A 17,037-nucleotide genomic window follows, 5' to 3' on the forward strand; every position below is an offset into this window, starting at 1 on the left:
AGCACCATCCGTCATAGTCAACAGAAGACGCCTATCTTCTGGATGACCGCTTATATCAACCACCTCATTAACCTGCCGGAAAAAATTGTTATTCAACGACATACTCTCAAACACGGTTACTTCAAAGAGCGAGCACTGTGTTTAGTGTTTACTTTAAACGTAATACCTGAAGAACTAATGGACCGGGAAGATGAGATAAATCGAAAGTATGAATATTTTCAGGAAGCACGCCACCACAAGAAAATTTCATATCAGAATACAGAAACCGCTCGAAGAGTTTCTCTTTCTCAGCAAGATCGAAGTTATCAAAACCAGGATTGAGTTACTCAACTCTACGATACATGAATCTAACCATTCTTCTTTCAGTTTCGATCTAAAATTCTCAGGAAAACTATCCATCGTTGTTCCAGTAATAGGGTTTGGTCTGGCAATTGTTACTACCGGCGGAACTGGACGGCGTATTTTACTCTTTCCGCAAGGACTTTGGTTTTGCTGCAGAAAGGATTTGCATCATAAAGAAGGATAAAGAGGAGATGACCCTTAATTCGTCGGTCGGGTTCGTAATGGTTGTGATATAGAGCTGTATTTTTTTTTTGGGATTAAGGAACCCCTCATGCAATTGAAATGGTTGTGCTCAGAGACGTAGTAGGATTACTGCAACAACAAAAAAAATGTACTAGTATCTCTACCTTTTTTTGTTACAATGTTAAGGGGAAAAGAAAATTCATCTTTTATTGACGAGGGATCCATTTTCGTTGCATCACTTCATGTAGTTTTCCATAACCCACGAGATATCAAATGTGGCATCCACACCAAAAGCAAGCAACCGGCACACGAGATATTCTTTTTCTTTTTTTTTTTTAACTTAAAAGAAGATGTTGATAGGTTCTACTAGTAAACCATTAATGTTATTAAGAGGTTCAGATAATCAAACTCTGTTTAGTTTATCAATTCTAGGTAACTAACTTGGACATGAGATATCTTTTCATGGCATCACTTCATCTCGTTTTTCCATAACCCAATTCAAATCAAATGTAGAATCCACCTCAACATCCACAGGGACAGTAGAGTTATTGTCCATCTCTGCGACCAACGTACACTGAAACAAAACTCAGATAACAAAACTCCTACTTAGAGTTCTCATTGCCACTTTAAGCGATTGAAACTAAAGAAATATTGTATATACCTGTAAAGTGGACAACCTGGCCTCAATATCTGTCACGATTTCCCACATTTCATCATCTGAGATAGAAGAGACAGAAGAGAAATATTCACCGAGCTGAGCTGGAGTTAAACCTAGTTGACGTTGCACAACCTGCATATATATAGTTTGTAAAACTCATTGCATAAGATTATCCGCGAGATAGAGGTAGCCAGAAATGAGAGTAATACAAGGTTCAAGTTTAGGCTCACGTCATGGTGCATGACAACGTCGGAAGTGCAGCTCCCATCAGAAAAATGAACAACAAGCTCATACTCTGTCCTTCCATAAAACTCAATTCTAGATAGGCCAGTCATCGCACCCTAGAATTCCACAGGTTGTTGCGAGTCAAAAATAGAATTAAATTAGAATTCTACTGCAAATTGTTGGAAACAACTGGATGAGTGAGAAACCTGGATTTTACGCCGGATGGGTGCTCCGTCATCCACCTTCTTCCGCTGCTCCCATTCTGCCAACAAACTAGTCAAGTATGTATAAGGCATCGCTTTATATTCATCAGTTAATCTGTTCGAGTTGTCTTTCTCAATTTCATCATATTCCTTGGGTTTCAAAGCGGCAACATCTATTTGCATTCTGCATCAGGGTAGTGTCTGTGAGGTGAACTATATCAAACACGCATATAAGAATGAAAGATAACCTAACTTAACATCGAGAGACCCGTAGATTATTCAAAATTTGGAACTAATTTGAAGCTAATGACAGCTTTGAACGATATACAGACATTAAATACTTATATTTATATACCTTTCACTCTTAGGAGACTCAATTACTTCTTCTACTGATTTCTTGCGTTCAGCTCCAAAATCTTCCACCATTCCACCAAGTACTTCCACGCCTTCAGGCTCCAGCCTTAGGAGCCCATCCACAAATCTTCCCTTGTGAATGACAACCTATATGCCAGGAAATATGGATTCTGAGTTGTGCATATCCAATAAAGCTACCTCAAGTCATCCCACAAGAAACTTCTACATGAATATAAACAAAACCAAATTCATTTCATTTCAGTAGAACAAACCTTGAAACCGGCAGGAGCTGAAACTTGAAGATCTTTGATAGGACTGATCTCTACTCCAAGTGTGTATTGAACACCATCTGTCATTGTCAGAAGACGCCTATTTTTTTGGACGATCATTTATATGACCCATCCGGTTAACCTGCCAGAAAAAATTGTTACTCAGGGTCAAATATATGGGTTAAGTGGCAAAATGCCTCAAAATCGATCCCAGGTTGTGAAAATTCCCCGGACATTAGGCAAAAGATTAAAATGCACCAATCCGTTAGATTTCCTATTAAAGAGAGATTCTGATCAAATCGGGTCATTTTGACTAGTCAAATACTGACTGAAATGTCAATAATAACCTTGATAATAATTCACGGTGGGAGATTATATTTGGGGACACATGTCAGTATCTTATAAAATATAGATCTCGAAAAAAAGGAACGGTGACAGATGAGAAGGTCTGACATGTGGGCGGACGACATACTTACACGTGGATTGTTATAAGTACATTTTTACCCGTTGATGACGCAACACTTGGTGCCACGTGGTTGGGTAGGAAATGGACACGTCACATCTTAGTGCACGTGTTTCTCCGTACGTGTCGGCACATATCTTATCTTCTCTTCATCGAGTTTCCTCCAGAGAAACTCAAAATCTGAAAGGGAAAATAACCCAGATAGAGAGAGACAGATCGAGAGAAGGAGAAGAACTGAAGTAAACTGAGAAGATCGAGAGAGACAGGTCGAGATAGTTAGGTCGAGATCTGAAATCCCATGAATTTTTAAAGCGTGAAGAACAGAACTGAGAAGATCCAAGGATACTGAAACAGGTTAGTAATCTAAAATCCTTAATGGTTAGTATAATTTTGACTTATTTTAATGGTTATTGTGACTTAGTATTTAGTTTTCTGAATCTATGTTTACAGAAATTAGGGTTTATAAAAATTGGGTATTTTTATTTCTGAATTAGGGTTATATTTAAGATGATTGTAAATTTCACCGAAATTTAAAACTGTTGAGAAAGCTTGTGTTTCGAGGTTGAGTTTTGAGCACTGAGAATTCATTAGTTTAGGTCACTATTTAATGAGTGGGTGGTAGTGGGTATCACAGTATCTCATGGACAACTAACAACGAACATTCCAATTAAAAAATAGACAATTGGAACTTTTTGAGTCTAACCCAATCCTTATTTCAGCTAAAATTTTGATATTCTGTGATTGTTTTATTATTAATTTACTAATTATTACATGCGTTTTGATTCTTAGAAGAGAAAAGTAAACTTTGTAAGTGAATACCAGATTTAATCAGAGTTTTTACATGTTGAAATTAGTATCTCATGTAGCCTATATCACTTTGAAAACTCGCATTTGCGTGCTTCAGTCTCTGTCATGAAGTCTGTGCACTTCCGGGGGTTGTTACTTGCCCTGCGTGCTTGAGTCTTTATAGCTAAATGACATATGCCTGAAGAAGTCTAACTGTTGATTATTAGTTCATTGTTTGCATTAATCGAAGCATAACAAACTTTGTGTGTTTATGCTTGTGGAAAACATGTAAAATGCTACACTTGTTTGTTGATGAACTTTGAACTTTTTCAGTATTCTCGTTTAGGTGAATACTTAGTATTTAAATCACTAGGTGATTGTTGTGTTAGATAGTATAGTTCAGTACTTATGTTATTTGGCTTCGTCATTAGCCAATTATCTGTAAAATTGGGTCATACTTGAACTTGTGTTCTGGTTTGTAATTTGGTTTGTGCATAATCAAATTTCATTTTTAGTGGTGTCTCAGCTGCTTTATTTGTTGAGACCCTCAGACTGCATTTGTATAGCTGCTGAAAATGTTCTTATTATGTACAGGTTTGTGGAATGCTAATGCATTCATAGATAAACATGACATACCTTCTTAAGTTATTATATTTGTGGCAAAGCATAGTATCTCAGATGTATATTAAATTTTTATATGGCTGCTATTTTGTTAATTTTTGTATTTATAGTTTTGATCATGATTATTGATTTGTTTTGTTTTTGTTAAATGTTTCAGAATGGGTAATGAGGATAGGAATTTCTGGATACACGGAGTCTGTGACCAAGGACAATCAAAAAATTTGTGATCACCAACACAAGCATCACAACCTCCTTTGTACTGAGGTGCCATGGATTTAATTGCATCATCAAACCATTCGAAGTACGAACACATAGGATTAGAGCAAGAGAAGAATTTCTTCCCAGAATTAGCATCATCTTGCCTTAATAAGTTTTCAAATACCATTACAAGGAACTAATTTACCTTGTGTAGATCCAAGGACAATCAATTGATTGATGATTTTTTTCGTTGCACATCTCACATTCCTGCAAATTAAGTAAAAATTAAAGTGATTATTGATACTACCGATCCCTAACTATGTTCTTCTTTGTAAAATTATTGAAATTGAACTTACCATTTTCATTTTCTCGCCGGAGCTAGCAGCCATTATGAAGAAAAAAAAATCAATATACTGATTTTTTGCTTTTGGATGTTCCCCAACAGTCGGAATCTGTAGCCGTTGATTTGAAATGATTTCACACGTGTCGCAATCCTAGTTAATAGGACACGCTGATCATTTTTTAAAAAGAAACCCCCATTTCGGTAAATTAAACCCCTTCATCTGCCACCGTCCAATTTTAGAGTAGCCACGTGTCGCGATCTCACCAATTCAGGCAAATGCCAAAGCAGTCACTGCGTGTCATCCTGTTTGACAGAAGGATGTGAATGAAATTTGTTTGCACGTGCGGGGCCACATGCTTACTAGTTTCACCACTTAACCATCGGAAACGGAATACATAATGGAATGGGCATTTTGATAACATTTTGGGGCACTTTAATTTTTTGCCTTACGTCGGGGCATTTTCACAACATTAGGATCGATTTTGGGGCATTTTACCACTTAACCCCAAATATATATGCGTAACAACATTTTCTCAAACATGGTTAAACAATAACTAGATTACTTCTAAGAGCAAGCACTGTGTTTAATACCTGAAGAACTAAAGGAGCAAGCACTGTGTTTAATACCTGAAGAACTAAAGGATCGGGATGATCAGCTAGATCAAAAGTATGAGTATTTTCAGGAAACGTGCCACTACAAGAAAGTTCCATATCAGAAAACAGAAACCCCTCGAAGATGAGTTTCTCTTTCTCAGAGAGATCGAAGTTATCAAAACCAGGATTTGAGATATTCAACTATGCGATACATGAATCCAACCGTTCTTGTTTCGGTTTCGACCTAAAATTCTCGGGAAAACTAATCCTCCAACCATTCTTGTTTCAGTTTCGACCTAAAATTCTCGGGAAAACTAATCCTCGTGGTTCCAGTACTAGTTTCCATAGCGGAAGAAATAGGGCTTGCGTTTGAAGAATCTCGGTTTCGTTTAGACATTATAACTAGTGGCGGAACTGGACGGCGCATTGTACCGCAAGAACTTGGTTCTGCGGAAGAACGGATTTGCGTGATGAAGAAGGATAACGAAAAAAACGAGACGACCCATGTTCAATTGATGAGCTTACAGTGCTCGGAGCCTCAATGAGCCCCAAGATAAACCACGATGGTCCACTGGATGTGCGGTTCCTCTGATATAAACAATAGCTTGTATGTTGCTGGCATTTAAAATCAACAGAGGTTTATCATCCTGTCTAAAACACCCAAGTGACACTGGTTACTTTTCAATGTTTGCATCTGCTGTTTCATACCTTAGTAAGCACCGGACTGCCAGTTGAATGGTTCAGGGGTCAAAATCGTTAGCTAGTCTCCACAGGAGGGTTTATCTTAGCTAATAGCTACCGTTCTTGAAATTTCTGCAATCAGCTGTTAGTTTGGCATCTTCAGTCATGATCCCTAAAAGCTCAAACGCTGTCCCGTTTGTCTCTAAAAGCCAAACTTCTGTAGCGTAATCTCGGCATGAAGAGAATCAACAGCATTCAGCACCCAACAAACAGAGAACTTAGATAAACAATCCGGATATAACAGCAAAGAACAAACAAGTAACAAAGTAGACATTTCATTCATCAATGTTATACACTTTTAATCATCAAATTCGATTTGGAGACCTGAATGATAGAGCATCATATAAAAAGAATTGAATTGTAAAGGAAGATATTCAAAAGATACCCAGTTCCCTCTAACCTGTATTCTTAATTTTCTGCCTACCAATAACTAAAAAGAAAACAACCGTTTTAGAATCCAAACAAAAATTAAAACCAAAAGAACCCCTAGTCAGTTAAACTCTCCATTCAACACATGGTCGACAAAATCACCTGCCTTTTACACTTTAACCGCCTTGCGTTCTGGTGAAACAGGGTAATTCCCAGTGAAACAAGCATAGCAAAAACCAGACGAATCTTCCTTGAGTAATTCCGTCAAGCTATCAAATGGAAGAAAAGCAAGCAAGTCACACCCAATGTACTTCCTAGTTTCTTCGATACTCAACCTTTTCGAAATCAACTCCTCTGCATTTGGTGTATCAACTCCATAATAACAAGAAGCAACCATTGGTGGACTCGCGATTCTCATATGAACTTCTGTTGCTCCAGCTTCTTTCAACAACCTTACAATTTTCGAAGATATTGTTCCTCTAACAATTGAATCGTCAACAACAACAACTCTTTTACCTTCGATAACACCCCTAACCGGCGCAAGTTTCAATTTCACACCAAAATCTCTAATCTTCTGCGTCGGTTCAATAAAGGTTCTTCCAACATAATGTGATCTTATCAAACCTTGTTCAAATGGAACCCCAGCTTTAGTCGCATACCCAAGTGCAGCAACAACCCCTGAATCAGGCACTGCTATAACAACATCACAATCAACATGTGCTTCTGTAGCTAAAATCTCACCAAACTCTTCTCGATTGATAAACTGAATGGCCAAAAACAATCGAATTCGGCTGAGAAAAATAAATATGCTCAAAGATACCCAGTTCCCTCTAACCTGTATTCTTGATTTTCTGCCTACCAATAACTAAAAACAAAACAACCGTTTTAGAATCCAAACAAAAATTAAAACCAAAAGAACCCCTTGTCAGTTAAACTCTTAATTCAACACATTGTCGACAAAATCACCTACCTTTTACACTTTAACCGCCTTGCGTTCTGGTGGAACAGGGTAATTCCCAGTGAAACAAGCATAGCAAAACCCAGATGAATCTTCTTTGAGTAATTCCTTCAAGCTATCAAATGGAAGAAAAGCAAGCGAGTCACACCCGATGTACTTCCTAGTTTCTTCAATACTCAACCTTTTCGAAATCAACTCCTCTGCATTTGGTGTATCAACTCCATAATAACAAGAAGCAACCATTGGCGGACTCGCGATTCTCATATGAACTTCTGTTGCTCCAGCTTCTTTCAACAACCTAACAATTTTCGAAGACGTTGTTCCTCTAACAATTGAATCGTCAACAACAACAACTCTTTTACCTTCAATAACACCCCTAACCGGCGCAAGTTTCAATTTCACACCAAAATCTCTAATCTTCTGTGTCGGTTCAATAAAGGTTCTTCCAACATAATGTGATCTTATCAAACCTTGTTCAAATGGAACCCCAGCTTTAGTCGCATACCCAAGTGCAGCAACAACCCCTGAATCAGGCACTGCTATGACAACATCACAATCAACAGGAGCTTCTGTAGCTAAAATCTCACCAAATTCTCTTCTCGATTGATAAACTGATCGACCAAAAACAATCGAATTCGGCTGAGAAAAATAAATATGCTCAAAGATACAAGCTCTTCGTTCAAACCTAGGCGCTAAATAAAGACTTTCACAACCATCTTTATCAACCACAATTACTTCACCAGGATGCACTTCTCTCTCATATGTTGCTTCAATCAAATCTAATGCACAAGTTTCAGAAGCAAAAACATAAGAACCGTTACTTCGACAACCCATAACTAGCGGTCTGAACCCGTGAGGATCACGAACAGCAACTAATTTATCTTTAGTAACAAATACCAATGAATATGCACCTTTAACTTGTTCACAAGCATCAATAATACTAAGTAGTAAATTTGAAGCTTTTGAATGAGCAATCAGATGTAAAACAACTTCAGTATCAGAACTAGAATTAAAAATAGCACCAGTTTCTTCAAGCTTAGCTCTCAGTGAAGAATAATTGACAAAATTACCATTATGAGCCACACCAACTGAACCAAATTTACAATCAGCAATAAAAGGTTGAACATTCTTAAGCATCGAAGCACCAGCAGTTGAATAACGTACATGACCAATTGCTACATCACCAGGTAATTTATTAAGTTCTGTTTCGTTAAAAACTTCAGAAACTAAACCAACACCAGGTTTTAACCTGAATTCGCCCTTATCAACAGTAACAATACCAGCACCTTCTTGTCCACGATGCTGAAGTGCATGGAGAGCTAAATAACAAAGACGGGAAGCTTCTGGATCGCCATAAATACCAGCGACACCACATTCTTCTCTAAGTTTATCATCAAAATCATCATCTTGGTTATCTGCAATGGTGAAATCAGATGTGGGTTTTTGGTTTTTGCAAGAAAGATTGAAACTTTTTTGGGTTTGATTAGTGATAGAGAGTGATTGACATAATGATGATGATGAGCTTGGATTTGCTGGTTTAAGGTTCAACAAGGGTTTAACCAAAACTGGGGTTTTGAGAGGATAATGAGGGTTCTGTATTGAAGATGATATTGATGATCGGACAGATGAGAGATTTGTTGCTGCCATTGAAGAAATTTCTGTAAACCTCTAATGGAGGTGGAGGAAGTGGAGGCAGTGAGAGATGCTGTAATTTGGGGTGTGTAGGGTTTAAGTCTTTAACAGGAAAAGGAAGTCGTCTGCCGGACTTGGGTAGGTCGATACGGGTCCCCATCCGGATCAGGATCCGTCACTGATGGGTCATATTGTTCGGGTTTGAAGTTTTCTGGTGCCGAAAAATATGGCACTGCGGCATTGGCATCAAAATGTAGCTCTCATATCCTGGAACTGGCAGTTATGTTGTTCTCAGATTTGTCCACCTTACCAATTCTAGTGTATGGATCCGTCGTAATGTTTAAATGAAGAAGTTGGTAGGAGGTACCTGAAAATTGTGGGATTCCGTATGCATCCCAGAATTACGAGGTGAGAGTAAAGCCGAATTTACAGACGTGGATGCAAGGTGGGAGGAACTATTTGATGCTGCAGCAGTTGGACATTGATGGGATTTGTACGATTCGTAGCGTTCTTGGCCAAAATGTAGCTCTTGATTACTACACTCGCCTGGTTGATGAATGGGTTACTGAATTTTCAAGCTTAAATTTTGGGTAGGAGGGAAGCGGTACTATAAAAATGTGTATGGTCTTATTCATCATTTTGGCTGCTTTGGCTTCTCAAGCTATGTCGAGTAGAGTAATACTACTCCATGAGCCAACCATGGTTGATAGACACCAACAGTGGATGACTCAATATGGGAAAGTCTATAAGAACCAAGCTGAAGGAAAACCGCTTTAGTATATTCAAGGCCAATGTAGAATTCATCGAGTCCAGTAATGCTAGAAGCAAACCATACAAATTAAGTGTCAATGAGTTTGCAGATCAAACCATTGAAGAATTTAAATCTTCTCGCAATGGATACAAGAAGTCATGGAGAACAAGTCCACAGGAATCAACAGCATTCAGGTATGAAAATGTTACTGCCGTACCATCCACCATGGATTGGAGAAAGAAAGGAGCCGTTACACCAGTTAAGGACCAAGGGCAGTGTGATATGTAACAACATTTTCCATATATTGTGTAAAAATCCCCAGAAAGACTGATTTACCCTAATGGCATATAACCAATATGCACAGAATGTGTATTCTATTCTAACATTACGCAAACTTCAATTCCTAAATTGATCCCAAACTTAACATTTTTCATATTTTGTGAAAACAAAACACAGGATGCTGTTGGGCATTCTTTGCAGTGGCAGCCATGGAAGGAATAACACAACTGGCAACTGGTAAGCTAACCTCTCTATCTGAACAAGAGTTAGTAGACTGCGATACTAAAGGTGAAGATTAAGGCTGCGAGGGTGGTCTAATGGACGACGCCTTTGAATTCATCCATGAAAACGGAGGTCTCACGGCAGAAGCTAACTACCCATACAACGGAGTCGATGGAAGCTGCAACAATAAGGAGGGCACCCATGCTGCCTCAATCAATGGTTATGAAGATGTGCCAGCAAACAACGAGGCATCTCTACTAAAGGCCGTCTCAAAGCAAAACCTGTTTCAGTTGCCATTGATGTCAGTGGCCAGGACTTTCAGTTTTACTCAAGCGGGGCATTCACAGGAACTTGTGGGACCGAATTAGACCATGGTGTTACCACAGTAGGGCACGGGACTGATAGTAATGGAACTAAGTATCGGCTCGTGAAGAATTCATGGGGTGAGGACGGATACATAAGGATGCAAAGAGATGTTGATGCTAATGAAGGTCTATGTGGTATTGCCATGGAAGCCTCCTACCCAACTGCATAAGAAGAAGTGCAATTATAGATGAATATTTCCTCTTGATATATCTATGTTTATCCTTTCCTTATACTAAATACTACTAACCTGAAAGTTTCAGAACTGAAAATATACGAAACTTGGAAAGAAAATATATAAAACAATCCACTAGTAAGTAGAAGGGTAAGTAGTGACTCAAGTGTATCAGAAGACATTATGATTTAAGAGTTAATATGTTGTCATAATTCACAGATTGATAGACATCAGTGACACCTTTCTGGAATCGAAATGTTCTAACTTATAAATACTCAAGGGACAAACAACTATTCAAGAAAAATTACCTCCTAAGCCTGTAGAACTCAAAATCCAATCTTTGAGGAAAATATTTGCCAAGCAATGTGGAAATGCTGCAGAGATCCCACAGAAGTTACTGTATTGTAACATCTGCAGTCCCTAAAGTGGGACACAAGATTGTTAAGAAAAATAGAGTTCCTAACTGTTCAAAATATGAATGAAATTGCATTGAATTGATTGATAAAATTCAGTAAGCTATTTAATTTAAAATGAAAACGTGGTCGGCAGGATTCGAACCTGCGCGGGCAAAGCCCACATGATTTCTAGTCATGCCCGATAACCACTCCGGCACGACCACGTTGTTGTACTCTTTTTTCAGACGCATCAAATATAAATTCAGAAAACAGCTTAATTCAAAAACGCCTCATGAAGATGAGACCTTAGATTAAAATTAATGACAAAAAAACCCTTTAAGGGAACCAATTACAGAAAGATACAGATGAGAAAGAGATAAAGAATCAGAAAATAACATTCAAGCAATTAATAACATCAGACAATAAATAAGTGGTCCAAAGTAATTTAAGCAAAAAATCTATTTAAGGTTTTAATTTTAAAAGATCACTTTACGCCACGCCGACTCTCCGTCGTGGAATTAGACCGCTGCCTATAGAAGATAGAATCCAAATTATAAGAAACAATTGTCAGATTCATAGATATCGGTAGTTGTCCGGTCATACCCAAACAATAAGATTCCAGAGGGAAATGCGTTGAAGGGCTCCACGAAGAATGGAATACTGTCTTGCAATTACACTGTTCCAAAAAGGATAAGTATGGCAGGCGCATGGATATTATTATGTAGTAACAAAGAATATAGCTCGAAAGTTAAGTGTACAATAGCACCTGAAAGATTCCTTGCTTAGACAACTCTGAACATCTACTGGAATTTGACCATCCTTGGGAACCAACAGGGCAATAACATACTGACTTGCTGCACGAAAAATGACTTTTCCGAGTTATGGATAAGATGAATTTATAATATAGACATAACAAAATGCAATTCACCAATTTTTGGAATTAAAGAACCCATTTGTGGTAACAATAAAAACACGCTGGTGATAGTGATACACTAATACTTGTATTGCAAACAAGAGAAGGAAACTTCTTAAGAAGATAACACTTATGTCCCGATGCATTAATTACATCAATTCATCTTCACATACACACAATCTCAATTAAGGCATCATTTAGCAGTACATATCAGGCAGCTAAACCATGATTAAACCATGGAACTTCCAGTGTTTCAAGGTTGTGCATTTAAACGCTTGCAAATTTTGTGAATGGGAGAATCAAAAACATTTCATTAAAAAGAAAGGTTTCAAGCAGTACAACTGGAAATGTCGAATATGATATATCCAACTTACAGGTACCCATGTTGGATCCTATCTAAGCAAAGGAGCACAACATGAATTAAGCTGGCAATTTGAAGGCCTATGGCCTAGTCTGAGATATATCAACGCTATTTTTTTTTTCTTTTTCTTTTTCTTTTTTTAATTTATGTTGAATCATATATTTTAGAAGGAAAAAAAAGTATTCCATGTAATGGAGGGAAGGAGGAGCAAATGCTAAAATAAATAAACAGATAAAACGTTCACTCACAGGGTTCTTCATACAATTTTGAGGATCTCTATAAGTTCGATTTAAAGCATCTGCAATGCCAGTAATGAAGCCAGAGGCAGATAAATCACTAGTTTCTCGGTCATGTGAACCATTCAACAAAAACACCTGCATTTGGAAAAGCAGTTAACAACTACTGTTACTAATTGAATTGACTATTCTTACGAACAAGTCAAGCTGCTACGGCATGGAGATAAAATTTCCTTACTGAAAAGAATCTCATCATCGATAATTTACAGCGACATAGTAAAGACACGAATTATCGGAGAACTCTTTTCAGTTTTGAACGGGCAACCAAACACTACAGCACTTGATGGAAAAAATTACCTTAGGAGTTAGGACAAGACCTTGAGAAAATTACCTCCCCAGAGCCAAGCAATACCTACATATATCCAGACATAAATAGAGATAGAAAAAAGAAAAGAAAAATATGCTTTATCCTTCCTCTTCAGGGAACTGTAAACCGTATCAGTTAATACATGAGGGAATTGTATAAATACCCCTCATTTTCAGGATCCTTAATAAATTTGGCTTTCATAACAAAAACTAAAATAAAGATATGAGTATCCGTAAATCAATCTGCCACTTTATCCGTAAATTATATTTATAATTTTAATACGTACAATGGAAATAACTGTCTTTACAGTTTAATAAAATGAAACCATTTTGAGTCAGAACACTAATAAATGCCCAAATATGCTCGTACTAAATCATTTTAAAGCTTTCAGCTCCTGACTTCCCCTTTCTGGAATGAGCACAAGAAGAAACTTAAGCAAGATGAAGACAACGACACTTTTGAAGGTTTACAACGCCATCTTCGTACAGAAGAGGACTCTTATCAAACTGAAACTCATTCTGAAGCAGTCAATCTGGAAGGGTCATGATGCTCATTCTAAACGCCATCTTTGAAGCTTAAAAATGATACTCAGCTTTAAGAAGAAAATTCCTGACACAAATTGTTGGATGTTTTCTGAAATCGAAAAAGGGTTTCTGTGTCATAATGTTTTCTGTCTTTTAGTGTAACTACCTATCAGTTATACTAAAAGACAGAAATCCTTTCTATTTTCTTGTGAAATTCCTATCTACAGATTTTCTATGTATTTTGGCTAAAAATCAGATTTCAAATTTAGAGACAGAATCATGAGTATATTAAAAGTATTTGCGGATGTGGATGTCAGCGAAAATATTATATGTAGAAGGCCTCCTATTTAATCCAAAAAGACACACTAACTCTATCTCTATTCAATATTACCCATTCAAACTCATGTTGTCCTTTGTCCCTCTGAAATTCTGGATACAAGCGTGCTCGAGATCTGGAGAGGTGTATTGTCGTCCCAAGGGAGATTAGGGACACGGTAATCAGTTTAAGCTGGTGAAATTCTTCCGAGGAGGTGGGAGGCGCGGCCCCTCATAAAACTGTCAGTGGATTTGATGTGGGGGTTCGCAAAGAGGGGAACTCACTTGCTTTTAGTAAATAAGAGTGGGTGTCAGGTAATGGCATAAGACATGGATGGGTGTTACCGAAAGATTAGCACATTTAGTAGGAAGTTGGTGAGTCTAAACTAACGTGCATAAAATATAAGAGATCTGGGGGAAAAAAATCAGACAACCAAAAACCATAAAAATCACTAACCTCGTGTAACAAGTTTCTTCCCTCACTTGACATGTAGAACATTCTCTTTGTTCTTGAAGCCAATGCTGGAATAGAGGAGCCTTTCTATCCACAAGAATAAAACAACGAAATAAGCAGCTATATATGTCAACACATACAAAAGAATAACTACGTTAACAGTAGATACACGGTATAGCTTGTGTGCATAAAGTAAATCGTCGTCAATAATGTCTATCAACCAAATTTGATATGCAGTCACCAACCTAAAAAACACCACTATACTGAAACCATAATTCAGCAACTTTTTATAGTCATGTCTCCTTTGACATATCTTAATGCAAAAAGTAATGCAGGATATGCAACATCAACATCAAATACGATTAAGTTTCACATCAAATGTTTCAGCATTTATCCCCAATATTGATTGCTGGATATTGCAAGCCATCTCTTTAGGTAACAAATCATAAAAACAGGGTATCAAACAGAACTTTTAGTACATAAAAAACCATGACCACTAAAGAAACAATAAATCAAGGTTCATAAAGTGATCTTTTTTTATGGGTCAAAAGATGATTATACTGCTCGATATGGTACTATCACGCATACTGGCAGATAAAATGATAAACTTGAGGCCTGACTGAGCTCTCTGGTAATATGGCTTAGAACTTATTTAAACAGAGCAGGGAAGAATGAAAAAGAAATAAAAATAATTTATAACCAAAATTGGGAAATACCTTATCAACAGGTTGAATAGATCCATTAGATGCAATTTTTGTTGTTGCCCATGTATTATGGTTCCATCCTAAACACAAATGTTACAAAGCCAGAAACAAACTTGAGATCAGCAAATCGACATACGTGTCCACTGCTCATTTGGAACAGAAAAATTATATGTTCCACCAGCATTTATGAAAAAGGATGAAAAACATTAGCCGACAACCATACCCATAATTCACATCCCAACGTAAGTCTGTCATTTGTGGATATCACAGGGAGAACGAGACTTTCTGTCGGAATATTTGTAACACGTGAAAACAAGAGTACTGCAGCATCTAAAAACTGGAAGAATATTTGGGAACCTGCAAAGAAAAAATTTGCAATGCTGTAAGCATAATGGAAGTCAGTTTCCAGCAATGACCCAAGAGGAAGAGCGCAGTTCAACATGCAAACCTTTTGGTAATATTAAGCATGCAATACTCTTAAATTATAGGGTCCTTACATAAAACCGAAAAGCAAGGTATAGAGGTGCCATTATACCACCTCAAGCATTAAATCAAGACCACAACAACCTCAAGGGTTTCTCAAACATCTATAACAATTTCCAAGAACCATTCCTCCATAGAGCTTCTCTTGGTCCATTAAGTGTAGATCCACTACCTAACAAAACTGAAATTGATTTCATAGATTTTCTTATTCCATAACCAACTCAACCACCTCGCCTAGGTTTAGTGGAGACGACTGGTATGATAGTGAAAAAGGAATTATTACCACAAGCCAAACACCAAGGTATCATTTTATGATAACTAAAAGCATGATCTGAGTTTGATCCATCCAAGCAAAAAATAATACCTTCTATTGCTGAAACAAAACTATTCCCCTTGCCCGCCGGAGGATCTGTGTAATGTGCAACTATCAGAAAGCGTCAAACATTAGCGTCAAAATTTTGAAGAAGCAAAAATCTACTAACTAGAAAGACAATGTCATTGAACATAATTGCAATGGAAAAAGAGAACTCATTTGAAAAAATAACTAAAACTTTCTTTCAATTTTTAAACTGAAGTCAAACGCTGGATACCTGATTTTGGAAATAAGCCAAAAAGGCTCTGATGGTTTCTCGGTGGGGTTTTGATACACCATTCAATAGAGAGTGCTCTCCTTCAACAATATCGTACCTGTCAAATTATGAACTCAGCACACTAATTCAACAGTCCCACGACCACGGAACCTAGCAAAACAATAACAAAAATCTAAAATTAAGAATCTGAAGGCATGATTTGACTTGATAACCCCACTACATAAAATCGACCGAAGAAGATAAACCGTGCTAGGGAAAAACAGGAAACAACAAGATATTCTCAGAGTGTGAGTAATTTTGTGTAAAGAAAAGATTTATCACATGTTTTAAAAAGCTAATCAAGAAGCAAATCGTGATTTTGGTATTTTTCGATCAGTCAAGCAAAAGATATTTCTAAATGGTAACTCCTCCCAATAGCGGTAACAGTCAACATAGAAACCTGGCTCAAAATGACATTTATTTCAAATCTTGCCACATTAAAGTGGAAAAGGTGAAAGTGGCTTAAGAGGGTTAGGCAGGCTCTCCAAAACTATGGCCAAAAATGTGCACCATTAAGCTTCAAATTGACTAGACATCAAATGGAGGTTAAAGTCTTTAGTGAACTGAAATGAACGAAAATCATCATACATTATTCAAATTTCAAACAAAATTAACCAGCCTAGTTTTGAATAGGGAAAGGCAGATTAGATCACAGTACCATTCTGATTTCGCGTGTTCTCAATCAAGATGTAACGGTGTCCAAGCAATCTTCATATAGCAAGAGCTTCAGTGATTTCATCTGACATGCAGTCTCAAACGTCTCGATCGAAATTCATCTAATGCCTCCAACACCTACACAAAATCACTTTCTATCATCTTAAAACAATACAATCAAGGGCAATCAAACATCATAATATTAGCTGAAGAAATCTAATTTGTTAAAATTACCAAGTACACTGAACAATTTCTGCAGTCCTTCATCAGAAA

At 37.3% G+C, this 17,037-nt stretch overlaps 3 protein-coding genes, 1 long non-coding RNA gene, 1 other non-coding gene and 1 pseudogene across 6 annotated transcripts; 2 read left to right on the forward strand and 4 right to left on the reverse strand.

Moving 5' to 3' along the window:
- The first annotated feature begins 2,876 nt into the window (after window positions 1-2,876).
- On the forward strand, window positions 2,877-4,619 carry LOC113304817. Its single transcript, XR_003338427.1, has 2 exons — window positions 2,877-3,051; window positions 4,262-4,619. It is a non-coding gene; the product is annotated as an uncharacterized LOC113304817 (long non-coding RNA).
- Window positions 4,620-6,229: 1,610 nt separating this feature from the next.
- On the reverse strand, window positions 6,230-6,938 carry LOC113303713 (amidophosphoribosyltransferase 2, chloroplastic-like). Its single transcript, XM_026552775.1, has one exon. It carries the CDS (start codon window positions 6,765-6,767, stop codon window positions 6,519-6,521), a length of 249 nt encoding a protein of 82 aa, XP_026408560.1. The 5' UTR covers window positions 6,768-6,938; the 3' UTR covers window positions 6,230-6,518.
- Window positions 6,928-8,991, reverse strand: LOC113303712 (amidophosphoribosyltransferase, chloroplastic-like). Of its 2 annotated transcripts, XM_026552772.1 has the most exons (3): window positions 7,320-8,991; window positions 7,185-7,214; window positions 6,928-7,039 (listed from the first exon to the last, which is right to left on the reverse strand). In XM_026552772.1, the coding sequence occupies exon 1, from the start codon at window positions 8,952-8,954 to the stop codon at window positions 7,323-7,325; it is 1,632 nt and encodes a 543-aa protein (XP_026408557.1). In that variant the 5' UTR covers window positions 8,955-8,991; the 3' UTR covers window positions 6,928-7,039; window positions 7,185-7,214; window positions 7,320-7,322. The 2 variants fall into 2 exon arrangements, with proteins under 2 accessions (XP_026408557.1, XP_026408556.1); XM_026552771.1 differs by lacking the exon at window positions 6,928-7,039 and having other exon boundaries at window positions 7,073-7,214.
- A 563-nt stretch (window positions 8,992-9,554) lies between these two features.
- Window positions 9,555-10,726, forward strand: LOC113306306 (annotated as a pseudogene).
- A 540-nt stretch (window positions 10,727-11,266) lies between these two features.
- On the reverse strand, window positions 11,267-11,348 carry TRNAS-AGA. Its single transcript has one exon. It is a non-coding gene; the product is annotated as a tRNA-Ser (tRNA).
- A 214-nt stretch (window positions 11,349-11,562) lies between these two features.
- Window positions 11,563-16,152, reverse strand: LOC113306872. Its single transcript, XM_026555797.1, has 7 exons — window positions 16,072-16,152; window positions 15,846-15,905; window positions 15,222-15,355; window positions 15,011-15,078; window positions 14,298-14,381; window positions 11,891-11,978; window positions 11,563-11,800 (listed from the first exon to the last, which is right to left on the reverse strand). The coding sequence occupies exons 4-7, from the start codon at window positions 15,034-15,036 to the stop codon at window positions 11,609-11,611; spliced, it is 390 nt and encodes a 129-aa protein (XP_026411582.1). The 5' UTR covers window positions 15,037-15,078; window positions 15,222-15,355; window positions 15,846-15,905; window positions 16,072-16,152; the 3' UTR covers window positions 11,563-11,608.
- Window positions 16,153-17,037: the final 885 nt, after the last annotated feature.

Source organism: Papaver somniferum, chromosome 8, assembly GCF_003573695.1.
Source record: "Papaver somniferum cultivar HN1 chromosome 8, ASM357369v1, whole genome shotgun sequence".
NCBI lineage: Eukaryota > Viridiplantae > Streptophyta > Magnoliopsida > Ranunculales > Papaveraceae > Papaver > Papaver somniferum.

Coding starts and splice junctions, on each gene's coding strand:
- LOC113306872 (XM_026555797.1), bottom strand. CDS start 15,036: ATGGATCTATTCAACCTGTTGATAAG. Junction 11,979..14,297: donor GAAGAAACTTGTTACACGAG/GTTAGTGATTTT, acceptor TTTTTCGTGCAG/CAAGTCAGTATGTTATTGCC. Junction 11,801..11,890: donor CTAAGCAAGGAATCTTTCAG/GTGCTATTGTAC, acceptor TTTTTGGAACAG/TGTAATTGCAAGACAGTATT.
- LOC113303712 (XM_026552772.1), bottom strand. CDS start 8,954: ATGGCAGCAACAAATCTCTCATCTGTCCGATCATCAATATCATCTTCA.
- LOC113303713 (XM_026552775.1), bottom strand. CDS start 6,767: ATGAGAATCGCGAGTCCACCAATGGTTGCTTCTTGTTATTATGGAGTT.